General features: G+C 43.1%; 1 protein-coding gene and 1 long non-coding RNA gene across 4 annotated transcripts in view; one reads left to right on the plus strand and one right to left on the minus strand.

The window, feature by feature from the left end:
* The window catches only part of LOC148150009 (uncharacterized), a 42177-nt gene that overhangs the window by 11238 nt on the left and 5619 nt on the right, over positions 1-25320 (minus strand). Inside the window, exons 2-4 of one of the 2 annotated variants that reach the window (XR_015757272.1) lie at positions 20601-20775; positions 14820-15008; positions 12839-13103 (exon numbers count right to left, since the gene is read on the minus strand). This is a non-coding gene — a long non-coding RNA (uncharacterized LOC148150009). Of the gene's footprint in view, positions 1-12838; positions 13104-14789; positions 15009-20600; positions 20776-25320 lie in introns of both variants that reach the window. The other variant, XR_015757273.1, reaches the window with a different exon arrangement.
* The window catches only part of cnpy1 (canopy FGF signaling regulator 1), a 78842-nt gene continuing 73484 nt past the window's right edge, over positions 19963-25320 (plus strand). Inside the window, exon 1 of one of the 2 annotated variants that reach the window (XM_043690716.2) lies at positions 19963-20502. In XM_043690716.2, the coding sequence (XP_043546651.1) occupies positions 20397-20502 (106 nt within the window). In that variant the 5' untranslated portion in view covers positions 19963-20396. Of the gene's footprint in view, positions 20503-20558; positions 20654-25320 lie in introns of those variants that run through there. The other variant, XM_043690717.2, reaches the window with a different exon arrangement.

The raw sequence follows: 25320 nt of genomic DNA on the forward strand, positions 1-25320 counted from the left end.
CTACGACCACTCGGACTCATAACAGCACACAAACCAACAGCCACTCTCAGACAACAACTCACCAGGACAAAGGAATCGATACCCAGCATGAGCAAAACCAACGTAGTGTACAAAATCCCATGCAAGGACTGCACAAAACACTACATAGGACAAACAGGAAGACAGCTAACAATCCGTATCCATGAACACCAATTAGCCACGAAACGACACGACCAGCTATCCTTAGTAGCCACACACTCGGATGACAAGCAACATGAGTTCGACTGGGACAACACTACTATCATAGGACAAGCCAAACCGAGAACAGCCAGGGAATTCCTAGAGGCATGGCACTCATCCACAGATTCTATCAATAAACACATCGACCTGACCCAGTATACCGGCCACTGCAGCGGACAGCTGGAACGGACAACCGTAAGCGGCAGAGACAAACCACTATAAATGCCAGAGGAAACATCACAGAAGCGCTTCACAGGAGGCTCCCAAGCACTGAGGATGTCACCTAGACAGGGGACGAAACATCTGCAACACAACTTCCCAGCTCGGCAAACTGAACCACAACAACGAGCTCCTGAGCTACAAACCTTCTCACAAACTTTGAATATCTCAATGTAATTGAATAAAGCAATACATATATGCCAATGAAGTGAGAAAGGTACTTGTACAGAGTGTGAGATGGAGAAAAAGGAGGGAGGACTGAAAGAAAGACAAGATGTTAAGAAAGGTAGCAAAGGCAAGCTAGAGAACTCAAGGGCAGTGAGCCTGATGTCAATGGTAGGCAAGTCATTGGAGAGGATACAGAGGGACAGGATCAACCAACATTTGGAGAGTCAAGTTCTGATTAGTGATAGTCAGCGTGGATTTGTGCATGGGAAGTCATTTATGACAAATCTTTTAGTGTTTTTTGAAGAGGTAACCAAGAGAATAGATGAGCAAAGGGCAAAGGATATTGTCTGTAGAGACTTCAGTAAGGCCTTTGACAAGGTCCCACACAGAAGGCTGGTCATGAAAGAAAGGTCAGATGGGATCCAGGGAGAGCTAGCTAATTGAATTCAAAATTGGCTCGATGGTAGGAAGCAGAAGGTGGTTCAAGGTTGTTTCTCAGACTGATTAGTGGTATGGCACAGGGCTCAGTGCTGGGACCTTTGTTATTTATTATTTACATAAATGATCTGGATGTGAATGTACAAGGCATGATTAGTAAGTTTGTAAATGATATAAAATTAGGAGGTATCACTGAAAGCAAGGAAGGTTATCAAAAAGTACAGAGGGATCTTGATCAGATGGGGAAGTGGACTAAGGATTGGCAAATGCAATTCAATACCAATAAGTGTGAGGTGTTACATTTTGGAAAGTCAAACCAAGGTAGACCTTTCCAGTAAATGGTAAAGTCCTGAGGAATGTTGTGGAATACAGGGACCTAGAAGTACAAGTGCACTGTTCTTTGAAAGTGGCGTCACAGTTGGACAGGGTGGTGAAGAAGGCACTTAGCATGCTAGCCTTCACTGGTCATGACATTGAAGTTGGAATGTTATGTTACAGTAGTATAAGTCCTTGGTCAGGCTGCACTGAGTATTGTGCACAGTTTTGGTGAGAGGAAAGACATAGTTAAACTGGAAAGAGTGCAAAGAAGATTACGAGGATGTTGCCTGGATTAGGAGGCCTAGGTTATAGGGAGAAGTTGGCCAGGATAGGGCTTTATTCCTTGGAACATAGGAGAATAAGGCGTGAAATGTATAAAATCACGAGAGACATAGATAGAATGAATAAATAGTCTTTTTCTCAGGGATGGGGAATTGAAAACTAGAGGGCAAAGGATTAAGGTGAGAGGGGCAAGATTAAAGAGGGACCTGAGGGGCAAATTCCTCATGCAGAGAGTGGTGTGTATATGGAATGGGCTGCAAAGAAAGTGGTTGAGGCAAGTACAAAAGCAACACTTAAAATACATTTGTATAGGTACATGGATGGGAAGGTTTGGAGGGATATGGACCAAATGTAAGCAATTGGAACTAGCTGGGTGGGCACGATGGTCAGCATGGATCAGATTGGACTGAAGGGCCTCTTTCGATGCTGTATTACTGTGTGACTCTATGACTCTATGTAAGAATTAGGCCTGAAGACAGTACCAAGTGAAAGAAATAAAAAGCGAAGGTAAAAGACTGAAGGAGAAACAGCATTGATGGCAGAAAAATAAATTAGTCATTAGTCATGCAATCTATAAATAGTGCGGTGAAGAAGGCATATGGCGTACTGGCTTTTATTGGTAGAGGATTTGAGTTCCGGAGTCCTGAAATCATGTTGAAGTTGTATAAGACCCTGATGCGGCCGCATCTGGAGTATTCTGCGCAGTTTTGGTCGCCATACTATAGGAAGGATGTGGAGGCACTGGAACGGGTGCAGAGGAGGTTTACCAGGATGTTGCCTGGTATGGTAGGAAGATCGTATGAGGAAAGGCTGAGGCACTGGGGGTTGTTTTCATTGGAGAAAAGAAGGTTTAGGGGTGACCTGATAGAGGTGTACAAGATGATTAGGGGTTTAGATAGGGTTGACCGTGAGAACCTTTTTTCCACGTATGGAGTCAGCTATTACGAGGGGGCATAGCTTTAAATTAAGGGGTGGTAGGTATAGGACAGATGTTGGGGGTAGGTTCTTTACTCAGCGAGTCGTGAGTTCATGGAATGCCCTGCCAGCAGCAATGGTGGACTCTTCCTCTTTATGGGCATTTAAGCGGGCATTGGATAGGCATATGGAGGATAGTGGGCTAGTGTAGGTTAGGTGGGCTGGATCGGCGCAACATCGAGGGCCAAAGGGCCTGTACTGCGCTGTATTCTTCTATGTTCTATGTTCTTCTGTTTGCAGTAGGGAATCTAATCTAGGCAATCTAATCTATTTCTTTTGCACCTGCTAGAAAGAGAAGGTATCACATGTGGATCACCAGGTCTGAAACTACATTAGAACTAGAGATAGCTGTGTTCAACCAGGATGTACACTCTGAATAAACAACATGGCAAATAATTTCTCCATCAATTATTGCTGCATTCCCTTTTCTTCCTGTACAAAGTCACAATTTTTGCATTACATGCACTGGGACTTCTCCCATTCCTCTAGCAGAAACCAAGAACTTCAAGAAGAAGCAATGGGATTGCCAGTTTGCTATGTTCAGAAGGCAGAACATCAGCACATGCAGTTTTAAAAAAAAATTCATTCATGGGATGTGGGCATTGCTGGCTAGGAAATCATTTCTAGTCTGTTCTTAATTGCCATGGAGAAGGTGATGGTGAACTGCATTATTAAAACACTGCACTCCTTGGGATTTAAGAACATCCACAGAACTGTTAAGGAGGGAGTTCCAGGATCTTTACCCAGTGGAACTGGTGATATATTTCCAAGTCAAGATGGTATGTGGTTTGGAGGGGAACTTGCAGATGTTCCCACATATCTGTTGCCCTTGTCTTTCGAGGTGGTGATCGAGTTCAGGGGCTTGTCAAGTGCTACAGGTGAGTTCATGCAGTGCAACTCGTAGACGGTATGCAGGGCGGCTACTGTGCAGCAGTGGTGAATGAAATTAATGTTGAAGGTAGTAGATGTGGTATCAATCAAGAGGCTGCTTTGTTCTCAATGGTATCAAGCTCCTTGACTGTTGGAGCTGCATTAATCCACTAAGTACAGTATTCCATCACTGCCTTGACTTGTGATTTGCAGATGATGGTTAGGCACTCGAGAAAAAAGTGAGTTGTTCACTGTTGAATTCCTAGTCTCTGAACTGCTGTTGTAGCTACAGTTTTTATTCAGCAGGTCAGTTCAGTTTCTGGTTAATGGTAACTCCCAGGATGCTGACAGTTGGTAATTCAGTGACAGAAATGCCATTGAATGTCAAGGGGCATTGGGTAGACTGTCTATTATTGGAGATGGTCACTGTCTGCCATTTATGTGATTTGAATGTTACTTGCCATTTTTCAGCTTCAGCCTGGATATTGTTCAGGTCTCACTATAATTCAGCATGGACTGCTTCAGTACTGAGGAGTCATGAATGGTACAATCATCAGGTCAGGCAGCACCAAAGCTTATGCCCGAAACATTGATTCTCCTGCTCCTTTGATGCTGCCTGACCTGCTGCGCTTTTCCAGCAAAACATTTTTAAGCTCTGATCTCCAGCATCTGCAGTCCTCACTTTCTCCTGGTACAATCATCAGCAAACATCACCATTTCTGACCTTATGATAGAGGGAAAGTCATTGATGACATCGCTGAATATGGTTAGGTCCAGGATGCAGAGATCTCCTGGAGCTGAGGTGATTGAAATCCAACAATCATAACAATTTTCCAAATGCCAAGTAGGACTCCAACCATCGGAGAGTTTTCTCCTGATTCTCATTGATTCCAGTTTTGCTGGGGCTCATTTGTTTTGTTCACCACATGTATTTGAGGATATGTAAAGGGATTCCACATATCTGAAGATAATGTATGAAATCCCACGATCTAATAACATTGATTGAAACATAGAAGATAGGAGCAGGAGTAGACCATTTGAACCCTCAAGCCTGCTCTGCCATTCAATGTGATTGTGGCTGATCATTGAACTCAACACCCTTATCCCGCCCTCACTCCGTCCCTTTATCCCTTTAGCCAAAATAGCGATTTCTACCTCATTCTTGAAAACATAAAATCTTTTGACTTCAACCACTTTCTGTGGTAGTGAATTTCTTCGTCTCACCACTCTGAGTGATGAAATTTCACCTCATCTCAGTCCCTTATACACGAACTATGACCCCAGGTTTGGACTCCACCACCGGAAACATCCTTCCTGCATTAAACTAGTCTTGTCCTGTTAAAAATTTATACATTTCTTTGAGATCCCCATTAATCTTCTAAACTGCAGTAAATACAATCCCAACCAATTCAATCTCTCCTCTGATGTCAGTCTTGTCATCCAGGAATTAATTTGATAAATCTTCAATGCACTCCTTTAAGAGCAAGCACATCTTTCATCAGATCGGATGCTAAAACTGCACACCGTATTCCAGGTGTGGCCTCACCAAAGTCCTGTATAACTGCAGCAAGGCATCCTTGTTCCCACACTCAAATCCTCTCACTTTGAAGGCCAACTTACAGTTTGTTTTCTTTACTGCTTGTTTACTTTCAGTGACTGGTGCATGAGGACACCCAGGTCTCATTGAACATACCCCTTTCTCAATTTGAGCCATTCAAATAATGATCTGTCTTACTATTTTTGCTTCCAAAATTGGATAATCTCATATTTATCCATGTTATACTGCATCTGCCATGCATTTGCCCACTCACTCAGCCTGTCCAAGTCACACAACAACATCTCTGCAGCATCCTGACAGCACACCTTTCACCCAGCTTTCTATCTACTGCAAATTTTTTGATACTGTCGATTCTGCTATAATTCATGCTTCTTCAACACGAATTGGCTTTAATGCGATTGAAGAATTTAAACCATTACTTGTAAAACTCAAACTTTCCTTACCTGTACTGGCTATAATGTCATTCTGGCACCATTACTTTTAATGATGAGGTTATTGTGCAATTTTCTTATAACGCGAGATCACACGAGAATGGAACTTTTGTGTTATATCAGAGCTGACTGTATTACATTTAGTTTCCTCACCTAAATCATTAATATATGTGATGAATAGTTGGGTCCCAGTGATAAAGTTTGGGAATCCAAAAGTTAAAAAGTTCTATTATACTAGCTTATCATCATGTCTTTGAGTATTGGATTTTCAACGGTTAAAGATTCCCTATTATAGTGACTTACTATGTGTTTGATTGTATTCCTGTCCTTTGACAGGCTGAGACCAGAAATCACAGCGGGTGTCTGGCTACCTCCGAACTGCCACAATCGTCTGGAGACATACGTGTGCATTTTGCTCCCAGCCCCACGCAAAGATATTTGTTTCCATGCATAAGACTCTTGACCCTGGTTACAGATCTTATTAACTGCCTCCTGTTTCTATTAACACACTTCCTTACCTATTAACAAGGGCACGTGAAGACCAATAATGAGAACAATGATCCTATTATCTAGCTCCTTACCGATTAACACAAGATTCTGAGTAATAGAGTAACAGACTCATGTGAACAATTCGGTATTTGTCACAGGAAGTAGCAATCACTAGTCATTGTAAGATTGAGAAATACCTGTTTTAACAATATAATAGCAATCAGCCATGTGACGTTAAGAACTTTGTATTAGTCACTACTAAACTGCTAAGGTGAACTGCTTGCATGTAATGTTGAGGTCTGTCGAGGGGTGCCACCACAAGAAGACTCCAAGATTCCTTTGGTGTCACCCAGGACCTCTCACTGCTGTTCAGAAATAAAGTGTCTATCTTTGATCTGAAACATGTGATGTCCAGAATTAAGAGTTAACACCAGTAACAATCACTGTGATGCCCTGTTAGTCTATGCTTGTCATTCAAAATAAAAATCCATTTATTCTTCATCTATGTTTCCTGTCTCCTAACCAATTTTCTATCTATCTTAATGCACGACCTCCAATCCCATGTGCTTTCATTTTACACATTAATCTGAGACTGAACATCCAAATAAACCACATTTATTGGCTCCCCCAATCAACTCCATTAGTTACATTTTCAAAGAACTCCTTGAGATTTTGTCAAGCCTGATTTCCCCTTTCTAATACCGTACTAGCTGTGTCTGATTCTACCAATATTTTCTAAGTGCTGTGTTATAAAATCCTTGATAATAGACTCTTGCAACTTCCACATTACTGACATCAGTCTTACTGATGAAGTATGATTCCCTGTTTTCTGTCTACCTTCTTTTTCAAATAGTGGGGTTCCATTAACTACCCTCCAATCTGTGGGAACTGTTTCAGAGTCTAAAGAATCTTGGAACTTGACCATCAGTGCATCCACTATTTCTAGGACCATTTCCTTCAGTACTGTGGGATGTAGATTATCAGGGCTTAGGCATTTCTTGGCCTACAATCCCATCAATTTCTCCAACACCATTTCTCTACAAATACAGATTTGTTTCAGTCCCTCCCCCTCACTAAACCCTGTATACCCCCATCATTTCTGGTACATTATTTGTACCCTCCTTTGTGAAGACAGAAGCAAAGTGTCACAAGGTAACAGCTCTCAACAACAATTAAGAAAAAGAAGGAAGCATATGTCAGGTATAGACAGGATAGGTTGAGTGAATCCTTTGAAGAGTATAAAGGCAATTAGAGTATACTTAAGAGGGAAATCAGGAGGGCAAAAAGGGGACATGAGATAGCTTTGGAAAAAGAGTCAAGGAGAATTCAAACGGTTTTTACAAATACATTAAGAACAAAAGGGAAACAAGGGAGAGAATAGGGCCCCTCAAAGATCAGCAAGGTGGCCTTTATGTTGAGCCACAGGAGATAGGGCAGATACTAAATGAGTATTTTGCATCAATACTTACTGTGTAAAAGGACATGTAAGATATAGAATGTAGGGAAATAGATGACATCTTACAGAGTAGGAAATGCTGGATGTCTTGAAGTGCATAAAAGTGGATAAATCCCCAAGACCTGATCAGGTGTACCCTAGAACTCTGTGGTAAGCTAAGGAAGTGATTGGAGGTTTACAAATCATGAGGGGCATGGATAGGATAAATAGACAAAGTCTTTTCCTGGGGTGGGGGAGTCCAGAACTAGAGGGCAAAGGTATAGGGTGAGAGAGAAAAGAGACCTAAAGGGCAACGTTTTCACGTAGAGGGTGGTACGTGTATGGAATGAGCTTCCATAGGAAGTGGTGGAGGCGAGTACAATTGCAACATTTAAAAGGTATCTGGATGGGTATATGAACAGGAAGGGATTGGAGGGATATGGGCTAGGTGCTGGTAGGTGGGATTAGATTGGGTTGGGATATCTGGTCGGCATGGACGAGTTGGACCGAATGGTCTGTTTCCATGCTGTACATCTCGATGACTTTATGACAACAGTGATTAGCTTGGCACAAAGAGGAAAAGAGTCAAATCTGTATCAACTAACCACCAACTTTATTAATTTAGTTAAAACAGACATACAACTCACACTGGTTAATAAAAAGTTAACAGGAGGGATGCCACTCATACAAGGCTAAAATATGTGTGCACACCCACTATGTTTTTTGGCCTTCCCTGAACAGTCAAAGAATTTAAAAGCTAATACCCAAGAATGTTGGCCAGGCGATTCCTTGAGTCCTTGGTGTTATCTCCATGCAAATGTTGATCTCCACAGTTTTCATTGCTGGCACACCCGGAATCCTTCATTTTATCCTTTTTCCTTAACTGCCTGAACTATAGTGTCTTATTCTTCTTTGGTGCTGGTTCATCTGCTGAATCTGTGTCTTTTCAGTATTAGCTCCAGCCCAAGGATATTGGTAACATTTCCTCATTGCTCTTACACCAAGTAAGGATTTACACCTTATGTCATTCCTCTTAGCTGAAGCCAGCTCAAACCAATGACTGTGGCTTGGGTAACTTCAGTTCACAAGCTGCTGTTTTTATGTGTGAGCAGCCCCTGGCCAAAATCTCCCCGCTCTTGATACAAAGATATCTATCTTAGGATCGTCACTTTCCTTTTATTCTACTAACCACTTATGGGATCACCACCGACCCCCATTGATTGTTTACATCCATGTTGTATATTATAAAGTTTACCTAATTAATTTTTTTAAAATCTAACTACTTAATTCACACAATTCCTTTTGCAATAACAATTGTCTCTTCTGTTTCGTTAGAGCTTCAACTTCTAACTTTCGTACATTTCAAATTTTCCACCTTCTGAGCTGATGCACATTGGGTATTACAATTACTAATGCGTTTAATATGCTTTCCTTTATTGGTCAGAGTATTGAGTACAGGAGTTGGGAGGTCATGTTGCAGTTATACAGAACATTGGTTAGGCCACTTCTGGAATATTGGGTGCAATTCTGGTCTCCCTCCTATCATTGGATGTTGTGAAACTTGAAAGGGTTCAGAAATGATTTACAAATGATTTGGAGGATTTGAGCAAAAGGGAGAGGCTGAATAGCCTGGGGCTGTTTTCCCTGGAGCGTTGGAGGATGAGGGGTGACGTTATAGAGGTTTATAAAATCATGTGGGGGATGGATAGGATAAATAGACAAAGTCTTTTCCCTGGATTAGGGGAGTCCAGAACTAGAGGGCATAGATTTAAGGTGAGAGGGGAAAGATGTAAAAGGGATCTAAGAGCAACATTTTCACGCAAAGGGTGATGCAAGTATGGAATGAGTTGCCAGAGGAAGTGGTGGAAGCTTGTACAACCGCAACATTTAAAAGGCATCTGAATGGGAAAATGAATAAGAAGAATTTAGAGGGCTATGGGCCAAGTGCTGGCAAATGGGACTAGATTAATTTGGGTTATTTGATCGGCATGGACAAGTTGGACTGAACGGTCTGTTTCCATGCTGTACATCTCTATGACTAAATATCTACTGATTGAAGGATTTCTGTTAAATTCAATATGAGCTTAAAGTATTAATTTTTAGTGGCCATGATTTACACCTATAGTGGGGTAGTAAGTGGGCAAATCTCCAGGATCCTCAATGCAAGAAACAGGAACACTAGTCACTACACCGAATCCTGCATACATATCCATATACATTTGTGGGTTGAATTTGTACTTGCAGAGTTACATTGTACTTTGCTCAAACACTGCATGAATTCACGTAAGATTCTGTTAACTCACTTTTTAGATTAGAATCAGTCTAAACATTATGATACAGACAGAGTACACAGGGGGCTAACACCTTCAACATTATCTGGCTAACACCAATTGTTACAGTTAGCCTGAGAATGTAACTTTTAAAGAAAAGTTTTGTGATTTTCATATGAAAGAAGTGAAACTATCATGGTATTCGAACAGTTGAAAGATTCAACAAACAATCAAGGTATTTTTCAATGTATAATTTCAGGAACATCACACTGTAAACTTATGCTATAAATTCTGTGTCTTACAATTGTATACTCCACAACCACCTGATGAAGGAGCTGCACTCCGAAAGCTAGTGCTTCCAATTAAACCTGTTGGACAATAACCTGGTGTTGTGTGATTTTTAATTTTGTACACCCCAGTCCAACACCGGCATCTCCAAATCACCAGACCCAGTTTGAGACAATCTGTTCTCGAGTTGGTTCCTCAACATATTGATCCAGAAAACCATCCCTATATACTGTCTAGGAATTCCTTCTCAATGTTATTGCAACTAATTTGATGTGCCCAATTTATTTGCAAATTAAAGTCACCAATAAATATAGATGTTCCTTTAGTGCATGGATCTTTAATTTTCTGTTTCATGTCTTTCTCAACATCACCACTACAGTCTCGTAGTGTACACACCACCCTATTATTATTTTTTCCCTTCAGTATTTCTCAATTCTACCCGCACAGATTCAACATTGTCTGAGCTAATATCTTTCCTCAATATAGTATTTATATCCTCTTTAACCAGTAATGCAACGCCGCTTCTTTTTTTCTTTGAGTCTGTGACAAAACCAACTCCAGCTGACCCAGACACAAATAGCTAGCAGGATAGAACACCATTGCTTCACTGGAGGTGCACTGATTATGTTAGCTAGAATGGTGATGAAAAGTCTGTGAACAAACTTACCAGCTCAGTAAGCAAGTCAGTTAACTGGATATCTGACAGCCAGGGCTTCTTGTTTGGACCAAATTAGCAGCTCCAATCAGGGAATTCACATTTTATAAGGTCCACTTCGCAAACCTTGTTATGACTACTACATCCCTCCCACTCTGTGTCTCAGGACATAAGCCCATTCTTTTCTTTGTAGCTCCTCGTGGGGCATTTTAGCATCAGGTCAAGTTCCTCCAACTCTGCCTCTGACACTGGGGGGCATGTAATGCACAGAAGCTTGTCTCTACTGCACAGCATATCTCGGGAGAAATTCCTTCTCTTCTTCAAGTGGCAAAGGTGTCAAGGCAGTGACAGATGCTGTGCCCATCTCAGATTCTCAAGTATCTTCAATGTTTGACAGAAAGGGATAACCCATTAGTTTTGGAACAGTCGGAATGGCTGTCAAGGAGCCAGACATATTTTGGTCCTGCACTGTTTGCCAGTTTGCAGCTTTCGTGTGGTTCACATGTTTATACAGTCATACAGCATGGAAAAAGAGTCTTCTGTTCAATCAGTCCATGCCAATCATAATCCCAAACTAAACGTCCCACCTGCTTGCGCTTCACCAATATCCTTCCACACATTTCTTATTCATGTAGTTATCAGAATGTCTTTTAAATGTTGTGGTGATGTTCGCCAAGCTGGGAATTTGTGTCTAGGTGACATCCTCAGTGCTTGGGAGCCTCCTGTGAGGCGCTTCTGTGATGTTTCCTCCGGCATTTATAGTGATTTGTACCTGCCGCTTCCGGTTGTCAGTTCCAGCTGTCCGCTGCAGTGACCGATATATTGGGTCCAGGTCGATGTGTTTATTGATTGAATCTGTGGATGAGTGCCTTGCCTCTAGGAATTCCCTGGCTGTTCTCTATTTGGCTTGTCCTATAATAGTAGTGTTGTCCCAGTCGAACTCATGTTGCTTGTCATCTGAGTGTATGGCTACTAAGAATAACTGGTCATGTCGTTTCGTGGCTAATTGGTGTGCCACTGCAGCGGACAGCTGGAACTGACAACTGGAAGCGGCAGGTACAAATCACTATAAATGCCGGAGGAAACATCACAGAAGTGCTTCACAGAAGGCTCCCAAGCACTAAGGATGTCACCTAGATAGGGGACGAAACGTCTGCAACACAAATTCCCAGCTCGGCGAACAGAACCACAACAACGAGCACCCGAGCTACAAATCTTCTTCCAAACTTTGAATGTCTTTTAAATATTGTAACTGTACCCACATCCATCGCTTCCTCTGGAAGTTCATTCCTAAACAAACCACTCTCTGTGTAAAAAAGTTGCCCTTCATGTATTTTTTAAATCTTTCTCCCCTTACCTTAAAAGTGTGTCCCCAGTCTTGAAAACCCCCAGCCTAGGGAAAAGATACCTGTCTTTCACCTTATCTGTACTCCTCATTATTTTATGAACATCTTAACCTCCTACACTCCAATGAAAAACATGCCACCTATTCAGCCTCTCCTTGCAACTCAGACCCTCCTTTCCCAGCAATATCTTGATAAATTTCTTCCAAACCCTATCCATATTAATAATATCCTTCCTCTAACAAGGAGAGCAGAACTGGACACAATACTCCAGAAGAGGCCTCACCAACGTCCTCACAACAACCTCAACATGACATCCCAACTCCTATACTCAAAGGTCTGAGCAATGAAGGCAAGCACGCTGATTGCCTTCTCAACTACCCTATCCATACATGATGCAAACGTCAATGAATTATGTACCTGAACTGCCGTGTCAATCTCAGATTCCGATGTATCTCCAATGTTTGATTGTGAGGGAGAACCCACAGTCAGAACAATCAGAAAGCTTGTTGAAGGGCCGGGCACATTGTTCCAGATTTGTTCAGGACCATTGCACCTACTCGAGCTTTACATGTCACTGGACCTGACCGTGCATTGACCATGCTTCTTACCCATGCAGGGCCATTCCCATGGTTCTTACACCAAATCTCATCCCCTGAAGTAAACAGTCTCTCTCGCTTAGTGGAGTCTTGTGTCTAGCATTGGCATTCTTGATGCCGTTTCACTCTCCCCCTAATGTCTGGAAAGATCAGATTTAATCTCCATTAACAACTCTGCTGGAGCTATCCCTGTATTAGCATGAGGGGATAGTCCTGCAATCAAATAGGAACTTGGACAGTTTGGTACCTAGTGAAGCTGTCGGCTGTTTCTTTACACCTACCTTCAAAGTTTGTGCTGTTCTTTCTGATAGGCCATTGGATGATGGAAGATATAGAGTTGTGAGCAAGGTTTGAGAAGATTTGTAGCCCAGATTGAGGCTCTGGGTGTAGTATTGCTTGCTGAGCTGGAAGGTTCATTTTCAGATGTTTCGTCACCATATTAGGCAACATCTTCAGTGAGCTTCTAGACGAAGTAGTGCTCATGTTTCCTGCTTTCCATTTTATTCTTTGGGTTTCCTTGGGTTAGTGATGTCACACACGAAATATCTGAAACATAGAAGAGAATTCCAAGAAGCATGGCATTCCAACCGGAACGCTATCAACAAACACATTAACTTGGACACCATATACCACCCCTTGAGAAAAAGAACAGGAAATGATATCGCCATAGGAAATGGCATCACCACAGGAAATGGAATCGCCAACCCATGCAAACCCAAATATATAAATAGGAAGCAGGAAACACAAGCAGTGCTTCATCCGGAGGCTCACTGAAGATGTTACCTAGTATGGTGACGAAATGTCTGAAAATGAACCTTCCAGCTCAGCGAGCAAACCTACACCCATGTAGAGTTATCCTTACATGTCGAATACCATTTGACTTTAGGAAATACTCAAATTCTCTGCTGGGAAGTGATGGCCTATTATCTGTGACCAACACTTCTGGGATTCCGTGTATTGCTAAAGATGTGCACAGTTTTTCTGTGCAATTGTTATCCTCGTATTTGACAAATGACCACTATGCACGTCCAGCTGCTTTGAATGGGCATCCACAATGACTAAGAATATTGAGTCTATGAAAGAACCTACATGGTCCACGTATGACCGGGTCCAGCGTTCACCCGGCCATCCCCACAAATACAGGGAATCTGCTGGTATTAATGTTTTGTCCTTGTTGGCACTCTGGGCACTGCCTCACGAAAACGGTTTTGTCTGCATCCAATTCTAGCCACGAGACATATCTTCTTGCCAACATCTTAATTTTTGAAACCTTATAAAACGTTCTCCATCGTCCGCTGAAAAACTGTACAGGCTGACAATACCCCAAATGGCATGCTTGTATATTGATACAAACCCTTGGGAATCCTGATCTAACCACAACTGCAACTTTGCATGGCTCATGTCCAGCTTCGTGAAGGACAGATCCCTGCCAGCTTTGCATATGTGTCTTATGCAAGGGATTGGGTATTTATCGAGTAATGAAAAGTGGTGTATCGTTTGTTGAAAATCCCCAGAAAGGTGAACCCAATCATCAGGCTTCACAATTGGTACAACTGGTGCTGCCAATTCTGCAAATTGACTGGTATGAGTCATAGAGTCACAGAGATGTATAGCACAAAACAGACTCTTCAGTTTAACTCATCCATGCCGACCAGTTATGCTAACCTAACCTAGTCCCATTTGCCAGCATTTGGCCCATATCCTTCTAAACCCTTCCTATTCATACACCCATCCAGATACCTTTTAAATGCTGTAATTGTACCAGCCTCCACCACTTCCTCTGGCATGTCATTCCATTCATGCACCACCCTTTGTGTGAAAAGGGTGCCCCTTGGGTCCCTTTCATATCTTTCCCATCTCACTTTAAACCTATGCCCTCCAGTTCTGGACTCTCCCACCCTTGGGAAAAGACCTTGTCTGTTTATCCTATCCATGCCCCTCATGATTTTATAAACCTCTAGAAGATCACCCCTCAGCCTCTGACACTCCAGGGAAAACAGCCCCAGCCTATTCAACCTCTCCCTATGGCAATATCCTTGTAAATCTTTTCTGAACCCTTTCAAGTTTCACAACATGTTTCCGATAGGAAGGAGACCAGAACCGCACACAATATTCCAAAAGTGGCCTAACCAATATCCTGTACAGCCACAATATGACCTCCCAACTCTTTTCCTCAATGCTCTGACCAATAAAAGAAAGCATACTAAATGCTTTCTTCACCATCTTATCTACCTGTAACTCAACTTTCAAGGAACAATGAACCTGCACTCCAAGGGCTCTTTGTTCAGCGACATTCCCTGAGGTGATTCCTTCACTTTCCAGCCTTCTGGTTTCTGCTTGTACTTTTGCCCGTAAGATAAATGGCACTACTTGGGCTTTGCAGAAGTGTGGAATCGCTTCCTGGTCAACATGCAGGGTGGACTAGGTTCCTTTGATATGCCCTCGACCTTCCTGAAAAACATCAGGGTATTCAATTAGGACTCCACTCAGGCAGCCATTTTCTGATCTAAAAATGTTGAACCATTCTCGGTGAATCTCAATCTATTTCATCCCATCAAGCTTGGGCCTGAGCCTTTTACTGCAATCATTGAACCAATTGCTTCTTATAAAAGACCAGAACCAAAGTTGTGTTCTTCATCTGTAAAGGTTCCCTGGTATAGGTTAGTCTAGGAGAAAGTGAGGACTGCAGATGCTGGAGATCAGAGCTGAAAATGTGTTGCTGGAAAAGTGCAGCAGGTCAGGCAGCATCCAAGGAGCAGGAGAATCGACGTTTCGGGCATGAGCCGTTCTTCAGGAAGAGGGCAGAAGAAGGGCTCATGCCCAAAACATCGATTCTCCTGCTCCTTGGATGCTGCCTGACCTGCTGTGCTTTTCCAGCAACACATTTATAGGTTAGTCTAGTCAAGATCTTGGCAAAACCTAAGGGGTGGTGTGAAGGCATGAGAGAAGAGACAGAAAAGATTCATGAGAATGGTTCCAGAGATGAGGAACTCCAGGTATGAAGACAGATTGGCAAAGTTAGGACTGTTTTCCTGAAAGAAAGAAGACTGAGAGGAAATTTAATTAAAGTATTCAAAACAATGAGGGCACTGGGCAGAGATGATCCGGGAAAGCATTCCTATTTGTGAAAGCATTAAAAGTGAAAGAGCGTGGATTTCAATTAGTTCAGAAAAGAAACACAAATGCAGAAAGTGGTTTGGATCTGGAATGCACTGCTTGAGAGACTGGTAGCAGGAGGTTCAGCTGAGGCTTTCAAACGACAGTTACCTGAAAAGAAAGAATGTGCAGCGTTATTGGAGAAGGCAAAGAAATGGCCCTATTTGAATTACAAATATGATAGGTGGATCACTTCCTGCACTGTGGTTATATCTTATTCAAAATAAAACTTAACCTTATGAATAACAATAAATAAAAAAAATTCTGTCAATACTCAGGTGCTGCAGTATTCATGAGGGTGAAGCAGAGTTAATGTCAGTGTTACCAACTGTCTTTTATTTTAAAAGGACTGTTCCTTATTTTGGTTATTTGTCCCTTGATCTTTAAGTGATTCCTTAAAAGTGGGAACATTTTATGATGTGAGGAAAAATTCCAAGTTATTAAGTTACTTCTGAGAAAAGAATGTCATCTCAGATAAAGAATAAACAAAATGTGTGGAATAAAAACAGAAATTACTGGCAAACTCAACAGGTCCTGCAGCATCTGTGGAGAGAAATCAGAGTTAGCTCTGCTGCCTCACTGCGCCAGAGACCCAGGTTCAATTCCCGCCTCAGGCAACTGTCTGTGTGGAGTTTGTACATTCTCCCGTGTCTGCGTGGGTTTCCTCCGGGTGTTCCGGTTTCCTCCTACAGTCCAAAAATGTGCAGGTTAGGTGAATTGGCCATGCTAAATTGCCCATAGTGTTAGGTGAAGGGGTAAATGTAGGGGAATGGGTCTGGGCGGCTTGCTCTTCGAAGAGTCGGTGTGCACTGTTTCCACACTGTAAGTAATCTAACAGTGCAACAGTCATTTTTGAGTTGGGATAATTTCTGGCGTCATGCCATTTTTGCAAGATTTGTGAAGGTTTGTAGCTTGGGTTGAGGTTTCGGGTGTAGGTTTGCTCGCTGAGCTGTAGTGTTTGTTAACTGGCTAGGTAACATCATCAGTGGCGACCTCCGAGTGAAGCGAAGCTGTTGTCTCCTGCTTTCTATTTATATCTTTCTCCTGGATGGGGTTCCTGGGGTTTGTGGTGATGTAATTTCCTGTTCGTTTTCTGAGGGGTTGATAAATGGCATCTAGATCTATGTGTTTATTTATGGCTTTGTGGTTGGAGTGCTACAACCACTACTTAGGACAAACAGGAAGAAAGTTAGCCACCAGGATACACGAACACCAGCTGGACACAAAAAGACACGACCCTCTCTCCCTCGTAGCCCTACACACAGATGAAAAAAACCCACCATTTCGACTGGGACAACACATCTCTCCTAGGACAGGCTAAGCAAAGACATGCCAGAGAATTCCTAGAGGCCTGGCACTCCAACTACAACGCCACAAACAAACACATAGATCTAGATGCCATCTATCAACCCCTCAGAAAACGAACAGGAAATGACATCACCACAAACCCCAGGAACCCCATCCAGGAGAAAGATATAAATAGAAAGCAGGAGACAACAGCTTTGCTTCACTTGGAGGTCGCCACTGATGATGAAGCCACTGATGATTACCTAGCCAGGTAATGAAACATCTGGATATCAAACCTACAGCTCAGCGAGCAAACCTACACCCTAAATCATGCCATTATTTGTGAAGAATGACTTGTTCAGTCCTGCTGTCGAAGGCTTGGTCCTATGTGTGAAGAGAATGTATTATTTTTCCTTAACAAATGACATTAAAGTGGATGAAAAGCACTGAGTAATTCCCCTGACAGCTTGTAGACCCAGAACATCTTCGGTTATTAGGAGCCTAACTTTACCTGTGGCACCAGATACTAAAACCTTTTAAGAGTTGACAAATTTAATTAAGGAATATTATGACTCTAATTCTGAGATGCTTTTGGTTTTATCTGGCAATTTGAGAACCAGGGGAATCCGTTTCAGGATTTTTGACAAGGTTAAGAAGACTGACACAGGCATGTGACTTTGGTTTCATCTTCAAAGAGATGCTGAGAAACTGTTTGGTATGTGGATTAACAATGTAACCATACAAAAGCACCTATTGATTGAAGTCAAACTGGATGGCAAACAGGCACTGCAACTGGCTTTATCATCAGAAGGTGCAGGATTTGGAGCGTTTATGGAGTAGCCCAATGGAAGTGGACCCTCACCAGGTCGAGTGAGCTTGGTCATCTGGACCACTCATGACAATATCATGAACAGAGGAACTCCAGGTCAGCTTACTGCAAAACCCCAAATCAAAGTCAAGCCTTGACCAAATGGTTAAAATATTTTTCAGGATCCAGGCCGGCAAGCCATTGTAGTTGCTGCCAATATGCAGACTTGAGACAGCAAAAGGGTCCCACTAGACCTAAACTGAGTAAGAGAACTCATAGGCCAGAATCTAAGAACGTGCACATCCTGGAAAGTCCACCTATATCAGGTTTGGAACAGGGAGGTGAGCTCAGAAGTGGCAGATGGAATACAATGTGGCAAAGTATGAGGTTAAACATTTTGGTAGAGAGAATAGATGCAACGACTATTTTCTAAATGGGGCAAGGCTTTGGAAATTTGAAGCACAAAGGGACTTGGGAATCCTAATTCAAGATTCTAAATCGTTGAAGCCTCAGAATGTGGAAGCAGTCTATTCAGCCCATCAAGTCCATACTGACTGCTGAAGAGCATCCCACCCAGACCCACCCCCCTATCCTACATCTACCACCGCTAATCCACCGCTAAGCACAAAGCCACCATGCTGCACCTCTTATGATTCTTTTAAGATGAACATGCAGGGTTCACTTGGCAGTTAGAAAGACAAATGCAATGTTAGTAATAATTTCAAGACAGATAGAACATAAGAACAAAGATGTACTGCTGAGGCTGTATAAGTCAGTCCGCATTTGGAATATTGAGAGCAGTTTTAGGCCTTGTTTCAAAAGGAAGGTGTGCTGGCATTGGAGGGGTTCAAGAGAATGGGAGAAGAATGATCCCAGTGTTGAAAGGCTTTTCATATGAGAAGCAATGGAGTTCAGAATTGTATCCTTTATTTCATACCATCTATGTTCTTCTTTTGAAAATCACTTTACATTTTTCTGCATTGAAATTCATCTGCCACCCTTTCATTCAGCCGGCCAACTTGTCTCCATCCCTTTGAAACTATACAGAATAAAGGAATGCCAATCTAAGACTGAGGTAAAGAGGAGTTTCTTTTCTCGGGGGTTGCAAGTACTGGGCAGGCTGAGTCTTATGTATATTTAAAGCTGAGATAGATAGATTTTTGAGTATTAGAGGAATCATGGGATATGGGAGGATGTGAGAAATGCAGGGAAGTGGGCGTTAGGAATATCAGATCAGCCATGAACCTATAAAATGATGCACGAGGCTCTCCTGTTCCTCTTTCTGATAGTTCAGGTCTGGTATCATTATTGAATGGTGTCCTGCCTACCAGGATCTGATGATTAATCACAAATCAATGCAGATAGATGCCATTCGGTCCATCGAGTCTGCACTGATCCTCCAAAAAGTATCCCACCCAGACCCAACCATCACCCTAACCCCGCATTTACCATAGCTAATTCTTAACCCTGGCGCTAAGGCAGCAGCACTAACCACTGTATTACCGTGCCGCCCCCATTAATAAATGTAATTGGGGGAAACGTGGTCCCAACGTTGACTCTTGGAACAGAAAGCCATGCCTGATTTTCCCCACAGCCCTGAAATAAACGCACCAAATTTACTGTTTCCTTCGGGGAAAGTAACATGTCACAAACAGGCTTGGGATTGGACCACTGAAGCATGTGTGAGTGATAAATCACAGATCCAACTCTCCCTCATTCCTTACACGTGGGCGCTACACGTGTAGAAAGCTCAATGGCTGAGGGATCGAGACAAGGGCGGAGTTCCGGATCACGTGACTCTCCCCGGCTCCCGACGTGTGAAGGCGGGGGCGTGGGAACGAAGGTTCGGGAGAGGGGCGGGGAAGATAAAAGGGGCGGGGAGCCAGGGCAAGGGGCGGGGCGTACAAGGAAAGGGGCTGTGACGGCGTCGGGCATGGTGAAGGGCGGGAAGAAAGGAGGCAGAGGCAGGTCTAGGGTGGAAGGAGGCAGGGCTTGCGGCGTAAGGGGCGGGAGCTAGAGCGGGAGGAAAGCGGGGTTTGCGCTGTAAGAGGCGTGGCTAACAGTGGAGACCAGGTCTCGAGCCGAGGTTGACAACGTAGTGGGTGCGCCTAAGGCGCCGGGGGGCGGGACTAATGGTGCAGTCGGTGAGACTTGGGTGTTGGGGGCGGGGTATCCAGCTGCTCCTGCCCCCTCACCTCCGAGCTAATACCTCGCTTGTCTTCCTTTTTCTGGAATGATCCTGTTGTGAGAATCTTGCGTGGGCTGTAAAGTTCCATCGGTCAGTTTTAAACATTAACACGAAGCGAAGGTGGAACGATGGAGACAGGCGTCCAGGGTTCCGTCAGACAAGTTCGGCTGTAGTTCAAGAGCACCCAGGACTCCGTTTCGGCCCAATTTATCTATTTGGAGAGAAACCTTCAGTCTTCTCCCTCTCCGGTTTCAGAAAAAAAAATATAGACATTAGCCGGTGTGAAGAGTGGGGTCTGGTGGATCGGGCCGAGGAAGGTTTGTCGGGGTTAGCATTGGTGCTCATCTGTTTCCCACCAGCCCCAGGCTGAGGTGACGGTTGGGAGGCGCGTGAATTGACCATGGCCTCGAGGCGGCGGCGCGGGGCGCTCGCGCTTTTGCTGGTGGCGTTGCTGGCACTGAGTCCCCAGGTGCACGGGGAGAAGAACCCGGAACTGTATTGCGGAGGTGAGTGAGTGAGGGGACTGTACGTGGCGTTGCACTGTCATTTATTGCACCAACTTGCGTATGTCATCGAGAGTACTGTCAAAAACTAGTTCACAAACCTGTGGAAGGGGCAGGCTGACCTCCAGAGAAAGTTTACTTAGAAATACGGAAGGTAAGTTTTCACCAAGCACGCACACTTCACTAACGCGCACACGAACAAGTCGTTTGAAAAGAAGATGAAACTTGCATGCAGTCTGTAGCTGGCATTGATGTCGTAAGTGATACGCTGGAAATCTGAAATAAAAACAATTCCAGCCTTTGTTATATTAACTTCCGTACAACATCATATATTTTGACGTGGTATAACATCCCTACGTGCTAAAATAAAACACAATGTGATATTGAGCTGCGGGAGGAGATACAAAAGCTAACTACTATCTGCCAGTTAGCTCAATTGATTGAACACCTGGTTGTAAGGTGGGGTGACGCTAACAGTGCGAGTTCATTTCCCATATTAAGTGAGATTACCAGGAAAGTCCTGCCTTCTCAACCATGTCGATCATTTGAGGCAGGATGACTCTCGGGTTAAAAACTCACCCAAATCTTCTCTGTATAATGAGCGATCAGTATTATGGTTCCCTGGGACTATGGTGATTTTAGCTTTATTTTCCCTTTACTATGTGTATTAGAACTGGAAATGTGTTGCTGGAAAAGCGCAGCAGGTCAGGCAGCATCCAGGGAACAGGAGAATCGACGTTTCGGGCATAAGCCCTTCTTCAGGTGTTAGAAGTCTGACATTGAAAGTGGTGGACAGTCTGTGCAGGTCAGGCAGTATTTGTAGAGAGAAAAATGTTCCAGATCAGTAAAATTTCTTGGTGTTATTTATTGCTGCATACAGAAAGATACAGTGAAAAGTGTTTTGATGCCCCAATCTGGTGCCATTTTGAGTTACAAAAAGAATAAAACAAAGTTACATAAATAGAGTTCATCGTCTGTACAAGGGTTGTCAAACACAGTTCCAGAGCTTCTGCAAAGTCTCTGCAATGTGTTCTGGGCCTCAAGGAGTCCCCACACTTCAGGCCAAATGCAGCCAGGAATTCCCACTCTGAGCTCTGTTTCTGCCATAGTTCCCCACTGCTGCCAAGCATTCCCACCCCAGGCACTCCTCTGCTGGGGGTGACGACCTGCTGAGTCCATGCTTCAGGCCTATGACTCCATGAGTCCTTGCACCAGGCACTGCCACCACTGCAGCCAACAACCTGCTGAATACGCTCCAGCTTCTCCACAACATCAGAAGATGAAGAAAAGAAAAAGTTGAGAAAAGTGTGAAAGAGAAGGGTGCATAAAAATTGATCTGAAATATTAAATTTGTTCATTTTCACAGGTGCCATGTGACCTGCTGATCTATCCATAGATGTCAGGGCAGATGATTAAAACTTCAATAAAAGTCTTAGCATAGGGATGCTAGACTTGGCACCTCCCAAGGTTGGAGCAAATCAAGTTTGAGATGTGCAAGTGGCTAGAATTAAAGGAGATGCTTGTCGAGCTGAAGGATATTACAAATAGTCATAGCTTTATACAACATGGAAACAGAACCTTCAATCCAACTTGTCCATGCCAACCAGATATCCTAAAGTAATCTTCCATTTGCCAGCATCTGGCTCATATCCCTCTAAACTCTTTTTATTCATGCACCCATCCAGATGCCTTTTAAATATTGTAATTGTAGTCGCCTCCACCACTTCCTTTGGCAGCTTGATGCATGCAAGCACCACCTATCTATGAAAACATTGCCTCTCAGATCCCTTTTAAATCTTTCTCACCTTAAACCTATGCCCTCCAGTTTTAGACTCCCCTACCCTTGGAAAAAGACCTTGACTATTCACCCTAAACATACCCCTCATTATTTTATAAACATCTGAGGTCACCTCTCAGCCTCCAACTGAGGGAAAATAGCCCTAGCCTATTCAGCCTCTCCCTATAGTTCAAATGCTCCAGTCCTGGCAAGATCCTTGTAAATCTGTTCTGCATGCTTTAAAGTTTAACAACATCTTTCCTACAGCAGGGAGACCAGAACTGAACACAGTATTCCAAAAATGACATAACCAGCATCCTGTACAGCCACAACATGACATCTCCACTCCTATAGACGGAAGTGGGTACTGCAGTTGCTGGAGATTAGAGTCAAGATTAGAGTGGTGCTGGAAAAGCGCAGCAGGTCAGGCTGTATCCGAGGAACAGAAAAATAAACATTTCAGTCAAAGGCCTTCATCAGGAATGAGGCTGGGTACCTCGGGGGGTGGAGAGATAATTGGGAGGAGGATAGGGCTGGGGAGAAGATAGCTGAGTGTGCAAAAGGTGGATGGAGGTGGGGGTAAAGGTGATCGGCTGGAGAAGATAGGTGGGAAAAAAGATTGACAGATGGGATAGGTCATGAGGACGATGCTGAGCTGAAAGGTTGAAACTGGGGTAAAGTGGGAGGGGAGGTGAAATGAGGAAACTGGTGAAGTCCACATTGATGCCCTGGAGTTGAAGGGTCCCAACATGGAAGATGAGGTATTCTTCCTCCAGGCATCAGGTGGTGAGGGAGTGGCGATGGAGGAGGCCCAGGACCTGCGTGTTCTCGACAATGGGAGGGTGAGTTGAAATGTTTGGCCACGGGGCGGTGGGGTTGATTGGTGCCAGTGTCCTGGAGATGTTCTCTGAAACGCTCTGTGAGAAGGCGTCCCGTTTCCCAACTTCTGTACTCAATGCTTTGACCAATGAAGGCAAATGTGCCACACACCACCTTGACCACCCTGTCGACCTACGACTCCAATTTGAAGGAACTTCCCCCAAATGCATGTAAATCCTGTCCCTCAGAAACCCCTCCAACAGCTTACCCACCATTGACATCAGGCCCACCAATCTTTAGTTTGTGTGGTTAGGGCTGACTTGGAAATAAAGATGAGGATTTAAATTGATTGGTTAGATTTGGAGCCAGTATGCATTGGGATGAGTGAATGGCACTTGGAGCAGATACAGGCAACAAAGTTTTAATAGAATCTAGTGCACACCAATATCCCACAAACAATAATCTGATATTCTAAGTATTAGTTTCAGAAAAATTAATTACCAGGACATCCAGCAATATCTACCCTGTCTGTCTTCAAAATAATGCCATGGGATATTTAATGTACACCTGAGAAAGCTTTCTGGCCTTGGATTAATATATTATCCAAAAACAATGCTACTTCTCGCCAAAGAGTACGATGTTGTCATTGTCAGTCTCGATTTTATGTTAAAGTCTCTGGAGTGGAACTTGAAGTCGTAATCTTTTTAGCAGCTTAACTGAGATGGCTCACAATTGTGGAATGGCTGCCACTTGATGTTGGTTTTAATCAAATGGACTTTATTCACAAAAATTGATATGAAGTTAAATGAACAGAAGTTGCTAGGCATCATTGTGAACAATGTACCCTGTGCTTGGGCAGAAGAACCCTCTGCCTGTAGTGAATGAAAACTCTTAACGTTATTCAACTTAATCAACAAATGTAATTATTAATTTTGTGGATTGGGAGGACAAAGTTGGGAAGAAAATAGGTCATAATTATTGCCCATTTTTAAATGTGATTTTTAACATTAACTCCACTTAATAGTTGAAGCATAACCTCAAATGTTACAATCAGCATGAATTTGACATTATTATTGATATTGAGGCGATGAGGTTTCGTCTCTCTCTCTCTCACTCACGTGCATGCTTGCGCTCTTTCGCACTCTCTCCCTTTGCCTGTTTTCTCTCTCTGTCTTTGCGTGTGCGTGCATCTCTTTCTCTCTCTCTCTCTCTCTGCCTGCCCCTTTTTTCTCTCTCTGTACCTGCCCCCCTCACTCTCTTTGTTTGTGCCTGCCTCTTCTCTGTGCTGCAATGTCACCACTCTGTCTACTTGTACTTGGTGTCACCCATTCTCTCTCTGTCTCTCTGCCCCTCCCTGCCCCCCCCCCCCCCCCCCGTCTCTCTGTGCCTCCTCTCTCTCATACTGATACGCTGAAAATGAGCTGTGAAGTTCGACAGATTTCTGATACCTCCTATCTAATAAGAATAACGTGCTGCAAATCATGAACAGTTTGTTATCAAATTTTGGGTGAAGCACAGTTGCCCATCATGTAACACTTATGTAAAAGTGTTCTTGAGCTCCATCTTTATTCAATGCCATTTTATTTTCTTCCTTCCTGTTTGAATTACTTTCATGTCCTCCTTCTCTCCAGTATGAAATAAAACTGAGAAGGAGCGACATTGTACAATTGGGTTCTTTTGTGTGTAATGATGTACTTTAAGCACAAAAATATTTGCACATTTATTAAAATTGTTGTTATCATGTCCATTCAAACTATGAAAAGTTAGGTGTACAGCATGTGATATGGTTATAATTGTCATGAACATGAATTTGAGCAAATTTGAACTAATCGGCATTTTGATCACATTTTGACTACAAATAACTCCTCATTGTGCCTTCCACACTTAGTTAATTTGGAACAGTCATGATATGGCATGTTTTGTCTGGGAACAATTAGGTGCTGATTATTTAGTTTTACAGCACCAAAAGAAGCAACAGGCCTATGCCATTCGTTCTATTCTGAGAGTCTCCTTCAGCATTTTATCTCACTATCACCATATTCTTTTCCATTCTCCTTTGTGTTCTTGACCTAGTTTCTGCATCTGTGCTGTTCATCTCAACCGGTCAATCTCACCACTGCACTCCCGGGGAAAGAGATGTCTCCTGAATCCCTTCCTTTAGTTTTTTTTTTGGTTGTCTTATATTTGTAAGGGGAAACATCCTATCTACTGTCTATGATCTAACA

This window comes from Chiloscyllium plagiosum, unplaced genomic scaffold (assembly GCF_037043375.1).
Source record: "Chiloscyllium plagiosum isolate Xiang-an unplaced genomic scaffold, Cpla_swu_hap1 HiC_scaffold_5, whole genome shotgun sequence".
In the NCBI taxonomy this organism is placed as follows: domain Eukaryota; kingdom Metazoa; phylum Chordata; class Chondrichthyes; order Orectolobiformes; family Hemiscylliidae; genus Chiloscyllium; species Chiloscyllium plagiosum.